This window comes from Argiope bruennichi, chromosome 6 (genome assembly GCF_947563725.1).
Source record: "Argiope bruennichi chromosome 6, qqArgBrue1.1, whole genome shotgun sequence".
NCBI lineage: Eukaryota > Metazoa > Arthropoda > Arachnida > Araneae > Araneidae > Argiope > Argiope bruennichi.
The window spans coordinates 48,817,282-48,843,641 of record NC_079156.1 but is presented as its reverse complement, the minus strand read 5'-3'; the positions used below and the strand labels follow the sequence as shown (position 1 = coordinate 48,843,641).

The window sequence follows — 26,360 nt, the reverse complement described above, 5'->3', positions numbered from 1 at the left end:
TATTAAGGTAATGTAATATCAACTTGCGAAGTTGCTTCAGCATTCCATCTATTCTTTAACATTTCTAGTCATAGTCATTTAGCAAATAGTCACAATATTGATTTACCTTTTTCTGATTTTCATATCCTCATATTTCCTTTTTTGCATTCGACAATTCTGTAGACATTTTCAAAATGCAGCTATACAAATTATTATTTTTCATATGTTATCAATACAAGTATAAAACCATTATACCGTAAACTGAATACAGGCTATTATTTTATAGAGAGAATTCAAACATGTGGCAAAAGAGTATTTGCTTGGATGCTTTCGTATCCCATATTCCCACGTTTTCCCCTGCGGCGTTCTGGCTTAGGGGTATATCGTCTTCCTCGTGATCTGAGCGCCCCGGGTTCGAGTCATGGTTCGAGTATGATTGTTCTTTCCTGTGCTCTATTTGTGAGGTGTGAAGGAGCCCTCCTGTAAAAAGGGGTTGTGAAAGCGAATATGTGTGTGCCATCTTCTATGGATGAGTAAATGAAATGCATGAATGAAGTCAGCCCCGTAAAATGTGACGGCGTTGTGAGTTGTGACGCCTGAGTAGCTAAAACGTACTCATGGTCCTAGTTGGCGCTACTGAAAACGAGACGCTCTCTCGGCTTAAAATCGCTGCCTCCGTCAGCGGGCTTGTCTACGACAAGTGCCATGAAAAAGTGCCAGTACAACCCTTCCTGAAGGAAGTACGTCTCTTCATCGATAGGAGGAGCCATATCCCTCGCCTTTTTGTGTACCCTCCAGGGTGGCGAGATCCACCCACCTTACCGGAAGCATCTCATCCTCTTTCCGAGGTGCCCCCGGAGGTTTAGGATTTCTGTTAGATGGATGAACACAAATTTACAATAAATTTATAGATTTTTATCAAATTTTGAACAAATCTATTAGCAGGAAGTCTGTCAGTTTGAATGTTCGGATACAAGTGAACACGATCATTGCAAATCAGATTCTACTAAGCAGATAAAATTTGGTATACGTTTAAGCATCTGGATAGTAGATTTATATCACATTTTGAACCTAATTCATCAAAGTGTCGACTGTCGATTTGTACTTTCACATGCATTTTAGCATGATAAAAATGCAACTACTTGGATAAATGAAATTTGGTACACGTTTTAGCACCTGGATAGTAGATTTATATCACATTTTGAACCTAATTCATCAAAGTGTCGACCGTCGATTTGTACTTTCACAAGCATTTTACCATGATAAAAATGTAACTATTTGAATAAATGAAATTTGGTACACAGATTCAGTATCTATATTCACAATAAATTTTTAACCAAATCTGTTCACAGGGTTGACTAACTTATCTATATGTACTCTCAAGCATGTACACGCGATAATTCAAAAACGCTACGACATAAATGTATAGAATTTTGTATGTAATCTTGTAATTAATTGTATTCTGTGTCAAATATTGGTTTCAGTTGGTTCAAAAGTGTCAAGAACTCTGAAAATAAAAATCAGAAAACGCTCGTTGCCTGGATGGTCTGGCTCAATACCGAAATCCGTATTAGCATGACATAGGTTCGATATCTCTACTATATTGTTTGAATATAGTGAATGAAACGAACGATATTGAATTTCATAAGATATAGTGAAAATATCTTAATAATATGGATAAACATTTTATTCTAAACTGTTGTTAAATTACACGACCCTTAATTTCGTATTATCTTTCAAAATGCTCTTCATTTTCACGAATCTAGTCTAAACTTGAAAATGAAACCTTCTACTTTCAGAAAACTTTAGGATCTCATCAACTCAAATCAACATCACCCTGGCCCACAGTAAAGAAAATATAATAATATTTGGTAAAAGCTACAGAAAATATCACGAAAAAGTTTACTGGTAATAAATTAACTGCGTAAGCATTTCCAGTTTGAAATTCTTTAAATATAAAAATGTTTTAGAATGAACTTGATAAATTGCAAAATAAATTTACTTATTTTTGGTTTTAAAATTAAAACTCAATTCTATAAAAGTATCAATACACACTCTCATTTTTATACTCTCCAACCCAGATTCTGAAATCATCTGTATTTCAAGGCAATCTAAACTAGGTGGCGCTGCCATCGTATCGTCTGCTGTCAGAGTGAAAGTGCATATGAAAAACATTACCGAGAACGGAATTCGAGTGGGTGACTGTTCTGTCATGATTTAGCTTTATTTTTTTTCTGCCTTAATTGCTCTAGTTTGAAGCTGAAATACAATCTTTGTATTATCCTTTTCATATACCGCTGGAGACAATTGGTCTTCACTATGTCCGGGTTTTTGCGCTGCCTATTTCTGTTTGCTGTATTATTAGCAAATGAAGCTTTAGTAATACCGAAATCTGATGGACCATCCAAAAGAATTCATGAAAGTGTAAGTATTTTTATTTCTCAAATTTAAATCTATCGTTAAGATTGCTGAATTTTATCATTTTTATTCTGTATACGAATAATATTGTTGTGCTAACGCTATTTACCATTATTTTTTCTCTGCCATATGATTTTAATAATAATAATAAAAAAAAAACTGCCACAATTTTTTTCTATCAACTCTGTTGAAGCCCTTCCGTCCGGTACTTTAATTAAATTTTCTTTTAAGACGTTGCGTTTGTTGGTTTTTATGTATGATTCAATTATATTATTTCATATACTTTATATATGTTTTCTGAGATCAGGTTTTAAATAAAGCAGTCATATTCCGTCATTCTTTATTGCTTTTCTTTTATTTAACTAACTGCATGAAAAATAAAGCTAAAAATTTTAACTTAAATAGAAATTACGAAATGTAATAAAAATTCTCCAAATGTTCATGATATTTTAATTATTTTTTAGGGAATTAGAATAAAATATAAGAAATGTTATGTGTATGTGTACCTTTTAAAATTTAGGCGGTACTTGTTCCGGTATTAAAATAAATATATTTATATAATTTTTTAATTTCGTTAAATATTATCTTTTCTCATCTATTTAAAATATTCTATTACTGTTGCTTTAGTTTCTCTGTAAAAACATAGTATTTTTCATATATACATTAGTTGTTTTTTTAATTTGTTGATTGATTTTATGACTATTTTCAGACAGCATTCAGATTTATCCTGTGTATCTGTTTTCAGAAAAAAGAAAAATGTGCCCTTAAAAAAAATTGCCCAATGTGTATTAACTTTCATAATTAAGTTGTATGATGTTCCTGGTTTAAAGTTCAGCTTCTTAAATTGCAAGGTCATAAGGCCCTGCTCATTTCAAATTCATCAATTCATTTTGGAGCAAACTTGGTATTTTAAAACATTTACTAAAAATAGCATCATCACTATTTTGAATTGAAATTTAATATTTTTTGTAATTTTATTATCATATTTCGTTAGTTTTGTAACAGAATTTTTCGGTTGAGGATGGGGATACAAAAACTTTCCCTCTTCAGATAAAAAAAAGTTGTTAATGGAAAGGAGTTTAACCCTTTGATTATGGATATATAAATTCCACTTAATTTTAAAATTACTTTAAATAGTTCCTATGAAAAATAAAATAAATCCTAGGATAATAATTCCTAGGAATCATGTTCCAAATCTCCGGTTTAAAAATCCTTTGGGAAAGAAAAAAAATTCTAAACACAGTTTTCTTATTTAGAACTTATTCGCTTTACTTGCATAAAAAATAAAGGGGGGGACAGAGAAAGTGCCACGAATTAAAGTTTAGTTCTAGAAAATTTGTTTACATTTAAATTTAATAAGTTGATTCCTTTTTTAAAAAATATTTATACAAATACATTATTGTGAATATATTTCTAGGTCTTGAGTGATGAGAAACATTATCTTGAAGAAGAGCTCCACAATGTTGATTATGATCATGAGGCATTCCTGGGAGAAAAAGATGCCAAAACATTTGCAGAACTTTCACCCGAAGAAAGTAAAAGAAGACTTGGTAAAATTGTTGATAAAATTGATTCTGATAAGGTAATTTTCTTTTCGGTTATTGGAACCAATTTGCTTGAATCTAAGACTATAAAAACATTTGTCAAAATCCACATTTTTGTCTGGTGTAATAACATTAAAACAGTTTTTAAATATTTGTAATTGTAATAAGAATATAAATTAATTTTAAACTTTAAATGGACATTTAAAATAACTTTAAAAGTCATATAATAGCTTAATTTTTAAAAAAGAACATAAGAAAACATGTGATTTATATTTCTTTTAGTGTTAAAATTTATTTTATGCATAATTTTCTTATTTCTTTTGATATAGAATAGATAATTTTCTACTTCTATTTATATTTTCCTGAACTTATTGGTATAGGCATCCAATTTGTTTCTTACTACATAGTTATTTAATAATTTAGGGATATTTAACCATTTTATCATTTAATACTAAATCTTTGGCATGAGGGTAGAAAAAAATTGTCTGCAACAAATAGATATTTAGGAGAAATCTAATGTATTTGCAGCTCATTCGTTTTTTAAAGGATTATCATCTATATTTTATTCATTACAGGATAATTTTGTATCTATGCAAGAATTAAAGGATTGGATACAGCATACTCAAAAAAGATACATTATTGATGACTCTGAGCGTCAGTGGAAAGGTTTCAATCCAAATAATGAACTTGAACTTTCATGGCAAACATATAAGAAAAATGCTTATGGTTATGCTGATGGTAAGGCTTATTTCAATTTTTAAAAAAACTAAATCCGTCTTCTCCATCCTCTTATTATTCTTTAAATTGTTCTAAAACAAAATTCATATAAATTGAAGGAGCTTTTAAAATTACTCATTTGTAATTTCAATAGTTTAAGAAAGTCCAATCAGGTAATTTTCATTCTTATAGAAAAATGCAACTTTTATAAATAGGAATATTGCTAAGCATGTTAAATTCTTAATATATTATCTTTTTTATAAAATATAATTAAAATATAAAATACTTAAAAAGTTTAATATGCTATCTTTTAACTCTTTTCATATATGCTGATGCCTATACCAGTAACCTCTTTTATTTTTGCTTATGCATTAGTTTATATATTTAACAGCAAACTATTAAAATGTCACTCCTTTTGCAGCATTGATCAGATGAGTTTCTTATATAAATCTGTAAATAATATTTCTTTGTATTGTTATAACATGCATAAAGGAATAAGTTTATTGCTTCTGGAAGAATATTAATAAAGAAATCGCAGATCTTATATCTTAGTAGATAAATTTTGTTGCTATCTAAAGGTTGAAGCTCTATTAAGTATCAAAAATAAAATTTGTCTTCATTTTGAGAATTTTCAGTCAATTTTTTTTTAATCAACAAAATGTAAAGTTGTTGTTTTTAAAATGCCTTTTATAATTATATTTCTTATTTTATCAGAAATAAATTCTTCAAAAGTAGCTATTATAATTTAATCTGCAATCTTGTATATAATTAAATTTTGTATTTCTAAATTTTTTACAAGCTGAAAATTAATTAAAAGATCTTATTTTTATTTTAAAATTTCAGAGAATTTTGATGGGGATACTTATGGGTACAAAGACATGATAGAACGAGACTTAAGAAGATGGGAAAAAGCAGATTCGGATCGTAGTGGCTCCTTGACTAAAAAAGAATTCATTGATTTTGTACATCCTGAAGAAAGTGCTCATATGAAGGATATTGTTGTCATAGAAACAATGGAAGACATTGATAAAAATAACGATGGCAAAATTTCTATGGAAGAGTATATTGGTAATTATATTAAAACTTTATAGAATTCTAGTTAGTTGTTTGGTTGTAAATTAAATTTTTTAATAAAAAATAAGCACTTAAAACATGCTGATGGATATATAATTAAAATTAGGGAATAAAATTTTGTGAGCAAAATATTTCTAGCATATTGAATTGCTGCTATATAAATTAAATAAAATATAATTTTTTTCTATAAAAAAACTTGGAAAAAAAATAAAATTGATCAAGATTGGGACCTATAGCTAAATAATATATATATATATAGACATTTAAATTTTCAAATTCACTTTTAATTTAAAATCATTTGCAGGTTGTCTATATACTGATTAAGTTTATTTTCAGATTAAAAATTGAATATCCATAATATATCTAAAATCAATCATAAAAAATAATGCACGAATTATACATGTGAAACCATTCACACATATATATTCATTCTCGTATTTCTCACAAAAGAAACTTGCTCTGTATTCCAAAAATCATAGTTTATGAATGTGCATGTTGTGAAATTTTTTTTATAATAAAACTTTAATCATTCATAGAATCCTTTTATAGTAGTTACTGTTCTTAATCACTGTCATATTTCAGATCTTTATTTTTCAAATTATATATTTTTTGAGGGATATTTTTTAAGACATCATCAAGTTTTAATTTCTGCATAAAGGAAAACATTCAATATGATTGCAAGTATATTAACTAAATTTTGATTATGTTTAAAGAAAATAATGCCATTTCTTTCAAATATTATATTGTAATTTCTAAATTCATTTTAACTATTTAGAGTTTCTATAATAATTTCAATGATTCCAAATTATTTAATGCCTCCTATTTGGAATTTAAAATTATATGTAAATCTGTTATTCTATTTCAAAAATATAACATTAAAAAATTTATTTAAATTCTTGCACAGTAAGTTTTCAATTTAATGAATTAAAATTAGGAAATTGTGTTATGGACAATATTTAGTAAAGGATATTACACTTTAAATTGAGCTGTATTATATAAATGTAAAATATTTAATTTACATAACATATTAAAAATAAAAATATTTTTATAATTTTTTTTATAGAAATATAAAAATTTGGGAGGTTCAAAAATATTAATCTAAACATATCTGTTAAATTTTGCCATAATATTTACATGCTTGGGTGGAAAAGGGATAGTCCAAACTACTGCTCTTATAAGTTAAAAACTGTTTAAAACTATGCTTTTTATACATTCTGTAAACATATACAATCTGCCGAAGTAATTATTTAAAATATATTTGAAATTTTTCTCTTAATTAGATAAATCTTTTTCATTCAAATTATTTATAATATTAAGCTATTTTTTTTTTTTAGTTCTATACTTATAAAGATTGTGGCATGCAAATTTTCAAATGTGGAAGAAAAAAAAATCCTTAACCTAATTTTAACAATTGATATGAAAGATACAAGTAGATTTATGCATTGTTTTGAATAATGTTGACTAAATTTTATAACATTTAAATTAAATTCTTCATTTTATGACTTTAATGAATATATCCTTTAAAATGACATTGTTGAATGTTTAGGTGATATGTATATTGATGCTGATAATGACTTGGAATCTGAGCCTAGTTGGGTACAGTCGGAAAGAGAACAATTCATCCAGTTTAGAGATAAAGATAAAAATGGATTCTTAGAATTTCCAGAAGTAAGACAGTGGATTCTTCCAGATGATTATGATAACAGTGAAGCCGAAGCTAAACATCTCATTTATGAATCTGATGTTGATAGAGTAAGCTTTGATACTATTTATAAAACAATTGGAATAATTGAATAATTTGATATATCATTTTTGTCCATTCACTAAATGGTTTTCTAAATATTAAAGAAAACAAAATATTTTTTCTGTGGTGATATTTCAAGCAGACTTCCTAATTTGTTATGTTAAACTTTTCTAAAGTGGTATCACTGCTCCAGGTGCTTACCATATCAATCAAAAAACCATAATTTTAGAGCTGGACACGCAGTTAATTTTAAGAAACCTTTATTTCTGTAGGTACTAATGCGTGAAATGAAAGCATAAGAACAGAATGTGTCATGAAATTTTGTGTACAGTTCAGAATATTTATTACTTTTTAATTTTGATGTACACTTATAGTAAAAATGAGAAGTTTAAAATTTTAATTGCTTTTAGATAAAAAACTATCTACAATACAAAATAGTTCATGTTTTTGAAGAGGATTAATTTTCTTAAGAACTAGTACATAATTTATTTCTTTTGTTTAATAATAAAGATGAGTTTTTAAAAAAACTTACTTAAATTGTAAAATAAATAAGAGCTGATTTATGTTTTTTAACAAAAAAAGGTTTTAATTATTTAAGGCTGCTTTTTATTTTATTCTACTTTTTCCAAATTAATCCTTTTTAAAATTTAAAATCACATTGTTAAATTATTTCCTTGCTTGTTAAATTAGCATTTAGTGTGTAGTACATAGAAAAATATGGAAATAATTAAAAGAATTTAAAAGTTATATTATTTTGCTCTTCCTTCTTAAATTATGTATAACAAATAATATTCAGTGTATTTAAAAGAAAAATAAAAAAAAATTATAGCCATATCAAAAATTTCAACCAAGATCCCTATTATAGATCTTGGAGTGAAATAGTGTCTTCTGAATTAACTCCAAACATTATGTGTACTTTACATTTTGCTTAAAAATTTGATAAATTCTTTATTCTTTTGTGGGGTTTTTTCCCCATCTCTATAAATAGAGTTTTGGTAGAATTATACCTTTTTAGCTATAAAAGTAGAATAATTCACTTTTTACAAGTAAATAATATTTTGTGTGTGTGTGTGTGTGAAGTAACTTTATCAATTATTTGCTATTGGTTTGAAATATTTAAAAATAGTCTTTTTATGTGAATTTCTTATACATTGAAAATAAATGAAGTGTTATGTCCCTGTTTTGTCATCGTTATTAAAAAAGGATCTACTTTATTTATAACAGGATATCTGTAATGAAGACTTAAAACCTTTCGTGGAAGGGCTAACAGAACAAATTGCAAAAAACTATTTTTCATGCTTCTTTTGAATTCTTTGATATTCGTAATTTTGTAATGTTAGACAATTCAGCAAAAGATCCTATTTAATTCTTTTAAGTACAATTTTTTCATTTATCATTAATTGATGCATCATTTTAATATTTGTTTCCCACTTTATTTTGAGGTCATATCAAAATTTGTATGAATGAAAATGGGTTCAAGAAATGTTTTTCCTTCTTGAAAAAATACTTGGAAAATGTAAAAAGTTTTATATAATGCTTTGGGTTTCTTTTCTTTCTTTTTATTTTATCAGAAAAATTTATCTGACTTAATTAAGAAATTTATCTATTATTAATGATATTTAAATCAACATTTATATCGGAAGCAAAAGTGATATTTTATAGACCTAAAATATGAACAAAATTCAATATTTGAGTAGTATGTATATGTATTTGAGTAGTATGTTGTCCAATATCAAGTTCTATGTAAAAGGTTTACAGCATAACATAAACAAATGACAAATTTCTCTGTGGAATTTAAATTTTATAACTAAATAAACAGACAACCTCAACATTCAAACATCATGGCAAATAGTTAGCACACCAATATTTCTGTAATAAGATATTTGTTAGCGATTGAAGACAAAGAGTAATAATGCAATTTGCAGAAAACAAGCGGGACTGTTTATAAAGATGCCCTTTTATTGCATGATATTATTCAGTTATACATAATTCAGTGCATCATTTTCAATGGAATGTATTGGAGTACCCTCCCTATAGTTGAATCTCGCACCAAATTATTTTCCTCTCTTCAGATTGTTAAGAAACCCATGGCAGGTTGCTATTTCAAAATCAATACCAACATTCTAGAAACTATTATTATGTGGCTCTACGACTTGCTCCCCGATTTCTTTTGTGTGGTTTAATTCTAGCATAAATGTTCTAACAAACTTGTTGACTATGTGCAAAAATATGTACTGGTACCTTTCTAATTTTGTCAATATCTTTGATTCCATGAATAAGCCTTTTCTCATAAAGGACATGTTACCTTACCTTTTAAACCATTCTTGTATATGAAAGCCAGTTTAAATTTCTGAAAAATTCTATCCATTTTTTAACTAAGCTTTTTTTTAATTTGTATCACCCTGAAAGTGAAAATAAATTTGATTTATTAAATTTTTAAGTTGTATTTTCTTTAATTTAGGACAATCAATTAAGCAAAGAAGAAATTTTAAACAAATTTGACTTATTTGTTGGAAGCCAAGCTACTGACTTTGGTGAAGCTTTGGTAAGACATGATGAATTTTAAAGGATGTTCCAAAATAAGAAGATAAAATCTAAACCAAAATCTTTTTTCTGCATGAGCTGCTTTTTTGTATGGAACTTTTGTACTTAAAAAGTATGAATGTAACAGAAGAAAAACATTTTTAAGTGTAATTTACGCTGAGCATTTTATTTTTTGATTCTTTGTTGTTTTACTATTTTTAATACTAAATAATTATGGGATATTCCATTTGTGATGAATCAAAACTTTTCTTTTATAATCCATTTCAGTTGTATTTTCCTAATTATACTATATTGTAAAATTTCTATTAATGACTTATTGAAATATATCTTTGCAAATTATTAATAGTTGTTAATGGAACTCACTATTAAGTGGTTCCTTCTTTGTAAGCAATTATTGTTTATTTTTTTATACTTGTACAGTACAATATCCTGCCCATTGTTATATGATTTAAAAAGTAATTCTGAATTTTTAATTAAAAAAATGTTATATATTTATAGTATGGTTTTGAAGGAGAGAATCTCACAAAAATTAACAATTTTGGCACTGATGTTTCTACTTAATGTATACTTATTTAGTATATAGTGAGCTTATTTTATCAAATATTTGAATTCATTTAAAATTGCTTTCTCTTTATTTTCATTTGTTATTGATCGGCACAGGTTATATTTCTGCATGTTGGTTTTTGTTTTTCCTTTATTTCAGATGAACAAATCTTTTTAAACTATTTTTTGTCAAAAATTCCTTCAGTAAATGTGATGAACATGAATTCCTACATATCTCTTCTATGGATTCTTAAATATACTTTCATAAATTTCATTTTCTCTCGGTGTGTGAATCATATACATATTAATATCTACCAAAATCCCTAACATATTTTAGATGCAACATATACTTAAGAAAATAGAATTTTATTCCAATACTTGATTCAATTAAATATTTAATGTTTTTTAATTATTGCATAATTTGTGTTAGATATTTTTAGCAGCTATTATTACATTGATATTTTGGAAAAATTCTAGCTTCAAATCATTGTATTTGATTTATACTGAGCATTTTTTTTCTTTTTAGTTATATCATAAAATTTTACAAGACAAAAAAAAAAAAAAAAAAATCACCCCATACTGTATAAACTTTATTTTCAATAAAACTGAAAATTTTTAATGATTCTGTCAGGAATAATAGTGAATTCATTTATTGGCATTTATTCATAAGAATATGTTTTGTATTGTGACCAAATACATTCATTTCAATTGTATGATTTTAAATATTTTCATGTATATTTTTAACTCATAATATTAAGATATTTAGTGCTGTAACTTGCATTACATGATGTGTTGGGACAAATTAAAATATAAATAATAATTTCTGATTATTTTCCAGATTAGTGCCATTCTAAGATATCAATATTTCTTCAGAGCTCAAAATGAATATATTTGCTTAGTTACAGCACTAAGTATAACTTATTTGTTACTTTACAAAACAAAAGAAAAAAATATTGGTGTTTATATATGTTGTATGTGAATGGTTAAATCAAAGTATTTAACTGGTGCATGAGCTGTTTTAAATAGGTATAGTAGATAGATGTCTTGAAAATATTCAGATATTTTATACAGGGTATGTATTCTCTTAAATAATTTTATTGGAAAAATCATGCACTTAATTTACAATAGACATTTTATGACATTTTTTATTATATTTTCTATTTTTGTGCAACTGCAGTTGGCTTTATTTTGATATTTTATGCCATTCTTTTTTTTTCAGAAATTTTGTCACTTTTAAATAAAATGAACTATTTAATATATATTAATCATCCAAATGGCCTGTTTTGTTCTTCATGCTCAGATCCAACATTCTTAATTATTTTTTTTATTATTTCTTTGGTTTTCAAAATTTTTTGGTCAAAACTAATTACTTAGACTACTCATATTTTACTCTATATCAAAAAGTATTGTTCCTATATTTTAAAAACTCATTTGACATAGATAAGAATATTCATAAAATAATTAGTTGCATAATCTGTTATCTTTTTTTTATTTACAATATAAATCATATGTTCTCTTCATTTTCAATAAATAGTCATACAGTTATTGCCACCAAAAATTTTTTTAAGTGTTTTAAAAGAGTTTGTGTACATTCAAGATGTTTTTAAAATGTCAATTTTGTGATTAATTTTCTTTTTTTTATTTATGTTCAAAGGAAACTATAATTTTTGTGATATTTAGTTCAGCAGATAGTGCAATCATTGTAGTTATTATGCCAAAGATCATTGTTATTGTTATTGAAAATAACATTATAAGAGCTTAAAATCTCAAATCTGTAATTCTTTAAAAAGAAACACTAACAATTGTAAAGTCTTTATTTTATACATATTACCATTTCATTGATTGGAGCAGAAATAAATAAAATTCACATATATTTATCAAATTAAAACTGTTGCCAGATTTCTTAAAATGTTTCATACAAACCACATTTATTTATGACATATTTTTTTGTAATTTTAGAAAATAAGATTTAGTCATTCATATTCTCTGTGTTGAATTTGTTTTTCTTCATCATTCTGGAATTATATTGCATTTCTATTTTGTTGTTGTTTGTTGAAAAATTATCTTTTCAAATTGTTAAATTTAAAAAAATTTCCTTTTTTTTTTTGTGATCAAATAAATATTTTGCATCTGCAGAATTCAGCCTAATATGTTGTTACGTTGTTAGATGTATTTTCCTTGTGCCAATATATTTTAGATTATTATATACTGCCATTAATTTTGTTTAAATATTTATTATTCTCTTATAAAACTGCTGCTTTTTATTTCATTTGTATTGTTTGTAATCTTTTGATGAAATAAAGGTATAAAATTTTTTAATCTGGGTTTTCTTAAAAACCTCTAGTGGTATTAAATGAAACTGAAAACTATTAATTTATAATGAAAAAAAACATTCAATGTTATTTTTAATATAAAACAGAAAATCTGTATGCCATTCTGTTGCGATAACTCTTACAAAATGAAGAATAATATCAACGTGAAATTAACATATCTTCTTTTGTGATCCATATCTATATTCAATGAACTATTTTCAAATTTAAAAAATATTTATTTTTAAAGTTATTTAATTAAATAAAAGACTATCGCAAATTCTGAAATAAAATGCATTATATCAGTGAACTTGAAATATTTCTTTTTAAATTTGAGCATTAAAAACTGAAACTGAAAACAAACTTTAGAAACTCTATCTAAAAGCTATCAATATATATATATATATAAGAATAAGTAAATAGAAAGAACAAGTTTCTACTGTAAGTGAAAGAAAAAAATTGTTTAATTCTTCATGTATTCTAACAAAATACAATCACAATCAATAAAAGTGAAGGCATGAATCAGATGGATTTAAATATGTTAAACAATGAATGAATAAAACTGCTGAACAGAATACTGAAGTGCTAATGATAATTATCACAGTATTTCTGAGCTGTGTATTGATTATATAGATTCAAAATTTTAGCATTCATAAAATTGATGATAATGAATAAAGATGCACTTGAATGTACTCGGGATGAAGTCTAGTAATGAAGCTAGTCTCAAAAATGTGAGAATCTACAAAAATATTGCAAAAATTAAAAATATCTTACTGGATATTTCTTTATAGTTAAATAATATTTTGTTTTGATGTTTTTATAAACAAGATAGCTAATTTACTATATTTTTTAAAGTGCGATTTTTAAAAAAATCCTTGATTTCAAAACACATTATCTAAAAATTTCATTTAATTGTATGTGTGAGCACATTCAACTAAAAAGAATATATAATTTTAAAAGATTTTTTTTATTACAAGAAGTATTAATAGCTTTTATGGGAAATCTAAATTTTAAATGTTATATTGATATATAAATGCTAACATTCACATTATTTAAGTTTGTTAACTGTTTCAAAAATATGAAAATTCTATGAATGTAGATAAGTATTTATAAATATATCTTATGACTAATGATAATAATCTAAATTTTAAACTATTGCACAGTTTAAAACTTATTATTATTATTTTAATTCTAGAAATGTCTTGTAGAATTTTTCAAATAAATCTTTTGAAATAGAGATTTTAGTGTCGGCATATTTTTATCTACTCAAAATTATGATTCAAATGTTTGATTTATTACTTTTTTAATGACATTCATTATAAAACTATGTTTTAATTATAAACTATGTTTTATAATTATTTGAACTAGATTATTTCTAATTATGGCTGATATTACTATGTGTTTTTTTTTCTAAGATTTAAATTATAGAAGAAATTCATATTGTTTATGAGAAAAATTCATAAATATTACAAAAACAGTTCTTTGTCATCAAGTAGAAGCTTTACATCTAAAATTCTACTTGATTGATTCCATTTAGCAGAGCATTTTTCTGGATCCACATGCTTAGGAAGATTTAAATCCAAATAGTACTTATTGGTTTTACATATCACTGAAACATTTGATATCTTTAATGTGATTTCATCACTTGAGTTTACATCTTCTAATTTTATCTTTATTAATAAACATTCACAGTTGTTGGAACCTGGTCCTTTACCATCAAGCTAAAAAGTAAAATTAAAACAATATAAATCAGATGAATATTACAATTTTTTCTTAAAATGAAGCAATTGAACGAGTTATTATAATTAAGTAGTACATAAGAAAACGAAATTAAAGTTCCTTTCAAGTAGATTTTATGTTATATACATGAGCATAACTTATAAAATCTGATTTTTCAACTTTAAAAATATCATGAATTTCTTTAAATATAGTTAATTTTCTCTCTCATATGATGATGCACCTGTTGAAACATATTATTTGATAGAACTGTATTCTTTCTCCATAAAACTTGTAACTGTTACAGTACATGATTTTTCTGTATAATGTGCTTTTAATCAACACTTTAACATAATATTTTTCTCATTAACATCTTGTAAGCTCATTTTCCACATGTAGAAATAAGTATTATATGTATCAGTGATATGATTCTCTTTATATCTGTATGATTCTCTACAGCATGATATTCTATAATCTGATAGGTATTTGATCTCTTATGTGTCGGATTAGAGAGAATCTACAAAACTTACAATTAAGAAATATCAAAAATAAGTTATAAAAATTCTGTTTTTTTGCCTAAGGAATTAAACTGATTTAAATTTCTTGTATAAGTTGTAAAATTTTAAATAGATTAAGGAATTTTTTTTTCGTTTATTAGTTTTTTTAATTAATATACTAATAATTTAGTTCATATACAATCAATTTTATGCATATATAATTTATGAAGTTTTTATTATTATTAAGTGATTAATGCATTTAGTAAGCTATTCTGAGTTACTTGCATTATGCTAATATAATAAATATAGTTTGGAATAACTACTAAAAAATATTCTAATCTGTTTGATGATGCTTTTAAATGATAATTAATCTAAATTAATGCATTTTACCTGCAAGAACATATCATCAGGTGTAACATTTTGCTGGTAAATCATATCATATTTTGGTTCCTCTTTCATTTGAATCTCATCATAATCTTCATCTGGCACTTCATCATCCTCCCATATGTTTTTTGATTTATCTAATTTAGAGTAATAATTGGGTTTATTGTCAATTTCCGTTTGGTTCGTACTATTATTTTCCATATTTTTATTCATCTTCTCTGAATATATACTTCTTTTTTTAGTTGATAAATAATCAGAATTATCAATATCTGAATCATTATCCTCCTCAAAAGTCAATAAATTTACTAGTTGTCTGATATCAGAAGTTTGGAAATCTTCCATAGCAAATTTATCACTTAGAAAACTATTTACTATTGTTATTATTTAATTAATTATAATAAGAATGACTGCTAATGATAAATGCAGAAATATTACTTATCAAAGGTGGGACTTTTTTTAAAAAAAGAAATGGGAATAAGTTGACCAATTGCTTTCCTTTTCTTTTTAAGTAAATTACCTTCATCCGTTCCTTTACTTTCGTATTCGTTTATATTCGGTAGCTTAGCAACGAGACAAAAGAAAATAGACATAAATCTGACAACAATTAAAAATTTCATTGCCTCTCGATCTAGATCCAGATGAAATTTAAGAAAAATGTATTTGATAGACTGTGATTTTTTCTTGTAATTTGTAATTATTAACTAGTAATAGTTTTATATAGCCGCATCGTAAACTGTAATTTTGCAGTTGAACAACAAATGAAACGTCAATAATCTTTCAGCTCTAGTATGATAGCAATGCAATAAAAAATTATTAAAATAATCAAGTTGCTGAAAAGTAAAATAATTTTTAGATGAAACAATAATTTTTATTTGCCTTTCTTACCATTAAATTTTCATTGCATATATTTTTTATTATAAAATATTTTACAAAAAAATTTAGCAACTGCTACTTCCGAAATATAAGCTGATGTTTTGAAAAGTGACGTTTACTTTTAGTTTTGATCGAATTCCGGTTGTCGACTGCATTAATTAAGTGAATTAAATATGACAGAAAAGTATAGTATTTTATTACCTACATACAACGAAAAAGAAAATCTTCCAATAATAGTTTGGATGATCATCAAATATATGACTTTGGGAAATTATGATTTCGAAATTATAATAATCGACGATGGCAGTCCTGATGGAACTTTGGAAGCTGCAAAGCAACTTGAAAAAATATATGGTTCCGATAAAATAGTGTTGAGACCAAGAGAGAAAAAATTAGGTCTAGGCACAGCGTATATACATGGAATCAAACATGCAACTGGTAATTTTGTTATTATCATGGATGCCGATCTGTCGCATCATCCAAAATATATTCTAGACTTTATTAAAAAGCAGAAAGAAGGTGACTATGATTTAGTATCTGGGACTCGCTATCTCGGTAATGGTGGTGTGAATGGTTGGGATTTCAAACGAAAATTGATTAGCCGTGGTGCAAATTATCTTACACAAGTACTATTGCGACCTGGTGCATCTGATTTAACTGGCAGCTTCCGGCTATACAAAAAAGACGTTCTTCAAAAATTGGTAGAATCCTGTGTATCAAAAGGCTATGTATTTCAAATGGAAATGATTGTGAGAAGCAGAAAGTTAGGCTACAAAATTGGTGAAGTGCCTATTGTATTTGTTGATAGATTATACGGTGAATCAAAGTTAGGTGGTAATGAGATATTTCAGTTTATTAAAGGACTGCTATATCTGTTTACTTATATATAAATTTATGCATATTTTTATACAAGTAAAAAGATTGCTGTTTTGAATAACATTTGAAATTATGCTGATTTGTAGGAATCAATGCAATAATTCTCAATATTACTAGCTATAATGTAATATTTCTCATTACTGTTAACTTTAATCCAGTTTGTTAATTAAAGCTATGTTTTAAGATTGCAATATCCTCATTAAGCTTTTGTGCCTTAACCCTTTGTTAAATATATCTGTTGTATGCCTCATATTAGTTGGAAGCAATCTGTTGGATCACATACTGTTTATTTTTATATGTATATCTACAATGTTTGTAATAATTAAATATTTAAAATACATTTATTTTTGCATTTATTGCTTTATTTCTACAATACTGGAAAATCACTTCCAATTTTTTTTTTTTTTTTTTTTTTTGTATGTTTTGAAACAATTGTAAAACTAGGTGAAAAGTAATAGTTTCAGCATACTGATTTTAGACAATCAGCTACAATTTTTAAAAGAAAATTCACTGCCCAACTTGAAAGTGAACAATGAATGAAGGGTATAACGATACAGAGTTTATTCCTTTCATCATTTTGAGTTAAACAATAATATACATTGTATATACAGAGAGAGAGAAATAGCTTGCAACTTCAAATGCTGTAATTTGAAAAAATATTACTGGGTTTCTGACATTTGGTAAGGAACAAATAAAATTATCATGTTAATATTTCTGCCATAATGGCTTACAAAGTTAAGGTTGATTAAGAAACAACCTTAACTGACAGCTGATTTTAAGAAAGCAAAACATATCCAAACAAGGAGATAATTTGCACTAATTTTGAATTCTTTGGAAACTTTTTTTAAATATATTTTTTTCTTTGCCTTTAGACCATTTTTACTTTTTTTTTTTAATGAAAAAGTAATGTATTTCATACTTTAAATGTTCAAAAGCCAAATATTTAAATTGTATTTATGCATAAAAGTTTTATTGTACTAAAGTTATAATTGTCAGTTCTCCCATTGCCTCTCTTAAAATCTAACAACAAAAAATTTAAATGTCTCAAATTACATAACATTTTCAAAAAAGATAAACCAAAATTAAAGATGTAATTAAATAAATGATTTCATCATGTATTTGCTTATAAATGCTAAAAAAAAAATTGCGATGGGTTACTATTCATCATATTCCAGTTTTATTGAAATATTGTGAAAATAAAAGCTACTAAATAGATTTTATCTACTGCAAAGTTATTGTTTCTCTAGAAAACCGATATATAATAGTCAAACTGAAACTATCCAGATTTATAAGATGAATGTAAAATGGCCATTAGATTTGCTGCATTAATGTCCTTTTTTCGACTTGAGAATATATATAAATTTCAGTTTTATTTAGATCATTAAGCAGCACAATTTATACTAAATGTTTACTGCTCAACTCCAATAATATCTTATGCAATCAAAAAGACATCTTCTCAGTTATAGTAAGGAAGGGTAATCTAAATAAGCTGAATTATGCCAGACAACTAGCATGTATTTACCTTAGTTACTAAATAATTAAAATTTTACACATGAAAGCTTTCTTGTTTATTCAGAACTCTTTCTTAGTTTTATTTCTAATGATTCCCATGTCCAATCTGCATATAATTTTTAAATTAAAAATGAGCCAGTTGCAAGTTTTATTTTTGAACATTATCATACTTGAAAGGGAACATTGTATAATACCAGGCCTACTGTTGCATATACACTGGTATAATTTACTGTTGCAATTTTCATTCTTGCCATATTTAGTTGGGAAAAAATATGCCATCTTTTTAAGATTTCAAAATTATATAATTTTTTAAAATGTCAGTGATTTTGTTAAATGCTGTAAAGCAGTCCAACAAAGTAAAATAATTTAAATTATTTTCTTTAAACATAAATTATGAGTTTTCTACATAAAAATACTGTCATTTCAAAAGCTATTTAAAATTACATTAAATATTTTTCATTTTCTTAGCAGCTTTTTTACAATGTTTTTTTTTAAAAAAAAATATCCAATTTTTTCCCCCCTTTAAAAGTTATATACATAAGTTAACTTTCCTACGCTTAAAAGCTTTTTAAGATACTATTTTGCAAACATGTTTAATTGAAACTTTGAAATACAAACTTGATCTATTATAATTTGCATTTATTGATGCTAAAGAACTTAATTAAATTTCTTTAGGTCAGGATTTTTTAACTATTTGAAAAAGTGGCAAAATTAAATAAACAAACTTTTAAAAAATATTATGCATCTCCAATATCCTCATTCTAAAACTGTGGATTCACTTAATTAACTTAAATTCCTAATCTCATTCCCCGCCCCCTTCACTTACGTATTTTATTATAATATTGAGATTCTTTTTTTTTTTTTTAATCTGGACATAGTTATATTGTTTTTCCTCAACTATAACCATATAACAATTCTATGTATAAAAAAGTTCCAATTTAGTTTCCACTAACATTTCCATTTTATTGTCAAAGGGAAAAAAAAATTGCAATTATTCTGAGCAATCATATCTCGATAGACAACTTATTGTAGGCAAATTAGCAAGTATTCGTATATTTCTAAATTATTTTTCTTAAAGAAAGCAACAGTAACTGAATTTTTTCAGGCTTAATATTGCTATTTAAAAAACAGCAATTCAATTTTTAAAGTTATAATGTATATGATAAATTATTTTGCAACAACTATTTATTCCTGGTCTGTACGAAGAACAGTTTGATAACTAATATTACGGGATAATTTACCGAGCAGGTATTAAGCAAATAAGATCTTTCATGCATTATAAAAAAAGAAATTACACAAAAAAATTTTTTTCCTTCTTCTTGAAAACATTTTTCATTATATCTTTATAAAAATGGATGCAGAGAGAGTGGAATAGTTTGTTCTTCACCTACATCTTTAATGGTTAGAAAATGGGCAAAAGTCATGAACATAGTAGTTTTAAAATTTAATTAAATATAGAATACTAAGAAAAAAGTTTTTTTAATGAAATACAAACATGAAATATTGAGAAATACATGAAACAAATAATTATTAACACAAATGGCTTAAAATTTATTTATTTTCATGTAAATGTAGAAAATTTTAACGATAAGATTTCTGGTAACGAGCACGAGCACCAGGTCCACCAAACTTTTTGGGCTCGCATCGTCTAGGATCAGCTACCAGAAGAGATCTGTCATACTGAATTAATATGTCCTTAATTTCCTTTTTGGAAGCTTCATCAACATCTAAAAATAAAAATAAACTTAATTAAACTACATTTTAAAATTTAGATTAATTGTAAAACCAATTAATTTTGGGACATATTTCAAATAAGAGCAAATGCTGCTATTTATATATAAAAGCTGCTCTATAAATTAATAAAATCAGACAAATAATCACAAATAGTTATCTAATTGAAATTTAAACATTTCTAATATTTTTCTAACTAAAACTTTTTAAGATGCTTTTTTTTAAACCATCGAAAAAAGTATTTTATGGTACTTACATTTTTGATAATATGCAACTAAAGCTTTAGAAATGGCTTGACGAATTGCTAGAAAAAGAATTGAAATTAAAATCATATAATGAGAAAATCAATACTCAAAACTTATAAATTAGAAATGGTACATAATTAATGCAAAAATATAATGCATGCAAACTATTGAAAACTAAAAATTAGCTATGTATAACAACTTTCCAACTGAGTAAATTAAATCCTAAAATTCTTAATTCTCCATTCGAAATCGGGCAATTTCTCGTACGATGTACATTAGGTGTCATTCCTGAAATCAACTGCTGACTATGTTTTTCAGTTATCTCCATGAACTTTTATCACAATGCCTGTAAATGCAAAAGCAACCTGGCAAATTATCAAGTTGAAATTGCAACTTTTCGCTCTATTTTTCTTTAATTTTGTACTGTTACTTTCACAAGATTATGAAATTTCATTTCAGAGCTTACTTTTTCTAAGAATGAGGAATATTTGTTTAAAATAAGATTAACTGATGCTAGCATATTAGAATACAAAAATGTCTAAAAGAGGAATCAACTGCACATACAAAATGTCTGGATTCCATAATATTTATTGTAAAAGCAACAACAAAAAAGTTATGCTAATTGACACCAATAAACAGAAAAATTTGATTTACTGGCAATAAAAGAATAAAATGTTAAGCTCCCCCCCCCATAAGTTGGCTGATTTATTGCTATTTGGCTGGCCCATTGACAAATATATTTAAACCAGAATACTGGCTTATCATTTTTCATCTTACATTGGAAAGACGATAGCCTAAAAATGATTCCTTCTACTTCATAAGAATAGATTCCCTCATGACCTTAAATATGCTCATAGACCTTAAATATGTCTTAAATTCACCATAAAAAGACTGATGAAATATACAAGTTATGGCTGTAATGTCTATGTTTAAAATACACTGGCATAATATGCAAACCTGTCAGAATTAAAACAAGTATTTTAAAGTTAATTCTATAATTTTGATATTTTAAAATTTTATTCTTTAATATTTGAATTCGTATACAAGCTTACTTTATTTCCCAAAGACAATTGCTAATAATCTGCTACAATTTAGATTAATCGCATTTCAATAATAATTAGATAAAGTTGCTTAATTTCCTTTTGATATATTTGCTCAATTGATTTGCAAGAACGGGAAGTACACTATGAATAATATATTTAAAAATAAAGATATCAAAGTTATTTGATCATAAGAATTAAATATAAAGAAAGTTTATCTAAATACACACACAAGCATGCACCCTAAAAGATAGTGGTAATCTCATATAAGGAAGGCATAAAGTAGCATCATGCCTCCTCATAATGGAAGTTAAAAATATGTGCAATATCTTTCAATAAAATGCTAAAAAACATTTCAAAAATAATTAAGATATTGAGTTTACTTTTCCTGTACGGCTCTGTTCACCAACCACAAGGCTGATGCCCTTTATAGTACAGGATTGTGAAATTTTCCAACATTTGAAAAAATATATATATAATTAAAACATCAATAACATGCAAATAATTGGATACTAAAAAATATCTAATAACTATTTCCAGAAGTACATTTGATATGTACATTTACAAAATTAATCAAATGAAAACTGAAATGCATACAAGCTTCCTGAACATAATGCAAATTTTCTAAATAAAATACAAAAATGGTGATTTAATAATTTATAAAATTTATACAACAAGATTTATAAGTTCTTTATTGCTAATAACAATTATAATAAGAAGGTTTCTTAAGCTGTAAATCATATAATCAAGCAGGACCACAACAAGAATCTTGAAATTAAACAAATTTTCATTGACCGTTCTCAGGTTATTGACCAAGAAAAAATGTTTAAAAAATTCTTTCAGTTTACAATATTTCATTTAAATTTATCAATATAAGATCAATTTTTTATCTCTTCCAATTTGGAGGTTGGCAACAAAATAATTCGGATGAAAACCAAAACTGCAAGCAAATGGAAATAAGAAATCATATTATAAAATGAATCATTATACAGTACAGGTATTCGAAAATGCACTGTTGAAAATCAAAAATTACTCACAAAACATCAATTTTCAATAATAATTACTTAAATAGCTATGATTCAGAATGTGATTAGTTAAAATAACAAATTTGATCTATCAACAGAAATTTATTAAATTTAATGTTTGTTTTCAAACTATGGACATAGAAAATCTTATCAACTCCCAGAAAACATTCAATTACCTTAAGACTTCAAAATGAAGCTTTGGGTGAAATTTTATTTACCAAGAAGTTAAGACAAAAAATACCAAGACTAAGTATTTTTGTAGACAACTTATGGATTGCAATAAATAAAGATTAAATTTTATGAGAAAAAAAAAATATTGATATTGAATGCAGCAAGTTCTATGAACTCAATATAAAAATATATAAATTGATTTGTTTGTTTTCAAACTAAGGACATAGAAGATTCTATCATCCAACTCTCAGAAAACATTCTCCACCTCAAGACTTCAGAACGAAGCTCAAAGTGGAGTTTTATATACCAAATAGTTAACACAAAATACCAATTAAATATTTTGCTGACAACTTTTGGATTGCAATTGCAATATAAAAAAAGACTAAAATTTAAATTCAGCTATATTATTCAACACAAACATTTTAGATATTTAATATAAGATTTTTAAATAGACATAGAATCATCTATCATACAACTCTCAGAAAACATTCACCTTAAGACAACGGTGATAAATTTAGGTGAAAATTTAATCTACTACAAGTTAAAACAAAAGAGTACTTTGCTCACGACTTATAGATTGCAATAATTATATTAAACTAACAATCTAATTTAAAATTCACATATATTACACTGTTTAAAATATTCACATTTTAATTATAAAAAAATCTACTTTCATCATCGTTTTTATTTCATACAATCCAAGTATTTCAAATGAAATAACAATACCAAAAAAGATAAAATATTTACCATATATCTGCGATATATGACCACCTCCCTTAACTCTCACACGTATGTCAACACCTGCAAAACGCTCTTTTCCTAACAAAAGAATTGGTTCCAAAAGCTGAAATAAAAATTAATATATCAATCTTGTGCTGCACATTACTACATTATTTATACATTTATACTGATATGTTTTAATAAAAATTAGCATTTGCTTTTGTTGAATGAAAAAAAAAATCTGCTTATGGAAATTTCCAATTACATTTTCATAAAAATTGTACAGAAAATTATATAACTGTTTTACTGTAATTAATTCAGCAAAATTTGATGGTTTTGGGCTACTTGAGAAAGCAAAATTGTTTTTGAATACTTAGAACAATTATAATCTTGATAAAAGCATTGTCGATTCTGAATAAATATAAAAGAATCAGGCAAGTAGCTTCTTCCTACTTAATACATAAATTTATATGTACCATAATTTAAAAACATATAGATACAAAGCAATACTTAAATTGAAATATTTCTATGACATTATATATAATATATTATAAATGACTAACATATTATATATGAAACTGAAAAAAATAACAGTTATAATGGTTATGCAAATTGATTTGAGGTGGATAATTATAAAACACCTTTTAAGTAATTTGGTAATTAATAACATTTTTGAAATAAAATCTTTTACACAAATTTACACTGCATGAATATATTCCAAGATATCAAAGCTTTTAACATTAAATGTTTTAAGTATATTAAGATATACAACCAATCATGTTAAATAATTAATATATAATATAATTAAACATTGAGAGTTTTTTTTTAAAAAAATCTAACCTTATATTTGAGAATCTGAGGCTCAAGCAATTCCAGGGGTCGACCATTTACTTTCAATAAACCATTGCCTGTTTTACAGTATGCAACAGCAGTAGCCGTTTTCTGAAAGAAAAGTTTGGAAAGACTTAAATAATTTAAACAAAATACACAAATTCTATGCTGATAGGAACTAAAATAAATTCTCATTCATTACTTTAAATCTAATCCTGAATATTTTAGTGATTCGATTTAAATGATCTGCAATGTTTTTATTCATACCTATTTTATTCATTAATTTCTTTTATTGAATCAAAAAAAGTTTTGTATTTGCATAATGTTAATGCACTACATGCCTTGCACTTAAATATTCTTGCCATGTAAATACAAATTTATTTATTTTCGTATAAACACTACATTAAAATATAAGAAAATTTCTACACTAATTTACAAAACAAGCTGAAGATTTGTGTATACTTAATCAATGCAAATTAAAGAAATTATCTACGCAAGATCTGATAAAAATGTAGTCATAATAAAAAGCAAATAAAGCAATTAACAAGTAAATTATATAAAGATAATGAGACTGGAAAAAAATATTAAATGTACCAAAAAATTTGCAATATTTACAATTAACGTTATATATTTTGTCGAAGTGAAACTTTGAAAATATCAGTAAAAAGAATCGAGTATTTATATTAAAAATTCACAGAAATTATTAATTTTTTTAACAAAAATTCCGCTATTAGTACATTAGTTCCAAATAATGAATAAGATCGAATGTAGCAGAAAAGTATGTTAATATGTAGGCTTAACATGAAATAAAAATCAGAAGACAAAAAATGAGCAATCAGCTTTTACCTTTCTTCCAAATACTTGAACCGAATTTGTTGCTTCTTTTGCAGCTTGCTCCATTTTACTACAATTTTTACTTTCAATAAATATGATTAAAAATTTAATATATTGAAATGGTCACCCCACGCGCTTCCGCATTACACCGCAAAATATGAAGTTGAGCTGTTCCTTTCAATCCGACGTTAAATAATAATTTTAAAATACTGGATGCGAAATCTGAGAAACAAATCAATTCTATAGTTGTTGAATATTAAAAATTTCGATCTCTATAAAAAATATTTTCTAAATTATGTTTATTTATCTGCCTAAAAACATGATATTTTACAAAATGGAATAAGAAATATGAAAGAAATACTATATATAGTCATTACACCAATACTAACCAAGAAAGAAAAAAAAAAAGGAATCTATCTCTCTGTCTTTCTGCGTTACGTATGCACGATAAAAAAAAATAAGCAATAAAATTGAAATTTCGAATATGGTTTTATCATCAGCATTGTAGAACTATAAATTTTTGATGAAATTCCTTTTCAAGTTTTTTTGCCTCATCTATCATTCGTAACTCGAATGTAAGAATCAAGTAATTCGAAAACAAGAGCAGAATCGACAGATGAAATTCTATCAGTGGTCTTGACACAAAAACTGCAGATTTATATAAAATCGATATCAGAATAAATGTTGAAATTGCATACTCGATTTTTTTTTTTTTTTTTTTTTTTTTTTTTACAAAGCACATTGTAATGTGGTTGTTTCAGAAAACCACGCCTATCATTTTAAGATCATTTTATTCTTCAAAGTGGTAACAAGCAATAAGTAAGAATAATGCTTCTTAAACATCCACATATAAATTTCTAAGCACAGAAAAAAAATTCGTAGTGTTTTAAAAATGTGCCATTTTTATAAAAAAATTAATAAATGAAAATTCAAAAATTTTCTAACAAAAAGAAATATCTTTTCATCCATCTTACCCCTACTTTGATAAAATTAAAACACTGCATACAAAAAATTATGGAAGGAATCTACTGCT

At 25.6% G+C, this 26,360-nt stretch overlaps 4 protein-coding genes across 4 annotated transcripts; 2 read left to right on the top strand and 2 right to left on the bottom strand.

Moving 5' to 3' along the window:
- The first annotated feature begins 2,141 nt into the window (after positions 1-2,141).
- On the top strand, positions 2,142-10,457 carry LOC129971386 (calumenin-like). Its single transcript, XM_056085102.1, has 6 exons — positions 2,142-2,403; positions 3,815-3,979; positions 4,517-4,679; positions 5,502-5,726; positions 7,279-7,484; positions 9,938-10,457. The coding sequence occupies exons 1-6, from the start codon at positions 2,299-2,301 to the stop codon at positions 10,040-10,042; spliced, it is 969 nt and encodes a 322-aa protein (XP_055941077.1). The 5' UTR covers positions 2,142-2,298; the 3' UTR covers positions 10,043-10,457.
- A 3,667-nt stretch (positions 10,458-14,124) lies between these two features.
- Positions 14,125-16,195, bottom strand: LOC129972691 (uncharacterized). Its single transcript, XM_056086913.1, has 2 exons — positions 15,476-16,195; positions 14,125-14,593 (listed from the first exon to the last, which is right to left on the bottom strand). Exons 1-2 carry the CDS (start codon positions 15,809-15,811, stop codon positions 14,339-14,341), a joined length of 591 nt encoding a protein of 196 aa, XP_055942888.1. The 5' UTR covers positions 15,812-16,195; the 3' UTR covers positions 14,125-14,338.
- Positions 16,196-16,446: 251 nt separating this feature from the next.
- LOC129972092 (dolichol-phosphate mannosyltransferase subunit 1-like) lies at positions 16,447-17,532 on the top strand. Its single transcript, XM_056086074.1, has one exon. It carries the CDS (start codon positions 16,516-16,518, stop codon positions 17,230-17,232), a length of 717 nt encoding a protein of 238 aa, XP_055942049.1. The 5' UTR covers positions 16,447-16,515; the 3' UTR covers positions 17,233-17,532.
- A 2,738-nt stretch (positions 17,533-20,270) lies between these two features.
- On the bottom strand, positions 20,271-25,500 carry LOC129972665 (40S ribosomal protein S16). The gene is made up of 5 exons (XM_056086880.1): positions 25,340-25,500; positions 24,503-24,604; positions 23,690-23,786; positions 20,718-20,765; positions 20,271-20,457 (listed from the first exon to the last, which is right to left on the bottom strand). Exons 1-5 carry the CDS (start codon positions 25,391-25,393, stop codon positions 20,312-20,314), a joined length of 447 nt encoding a protein of 148 aa, XP_055942855.1. The 5' UTR covers positions 25,394-25,500; the 3' UTR covers positions 20,271-20,311.
- Between the last annotated feature and the right edge of the window lie 860 nt (positions 25,501-26,360).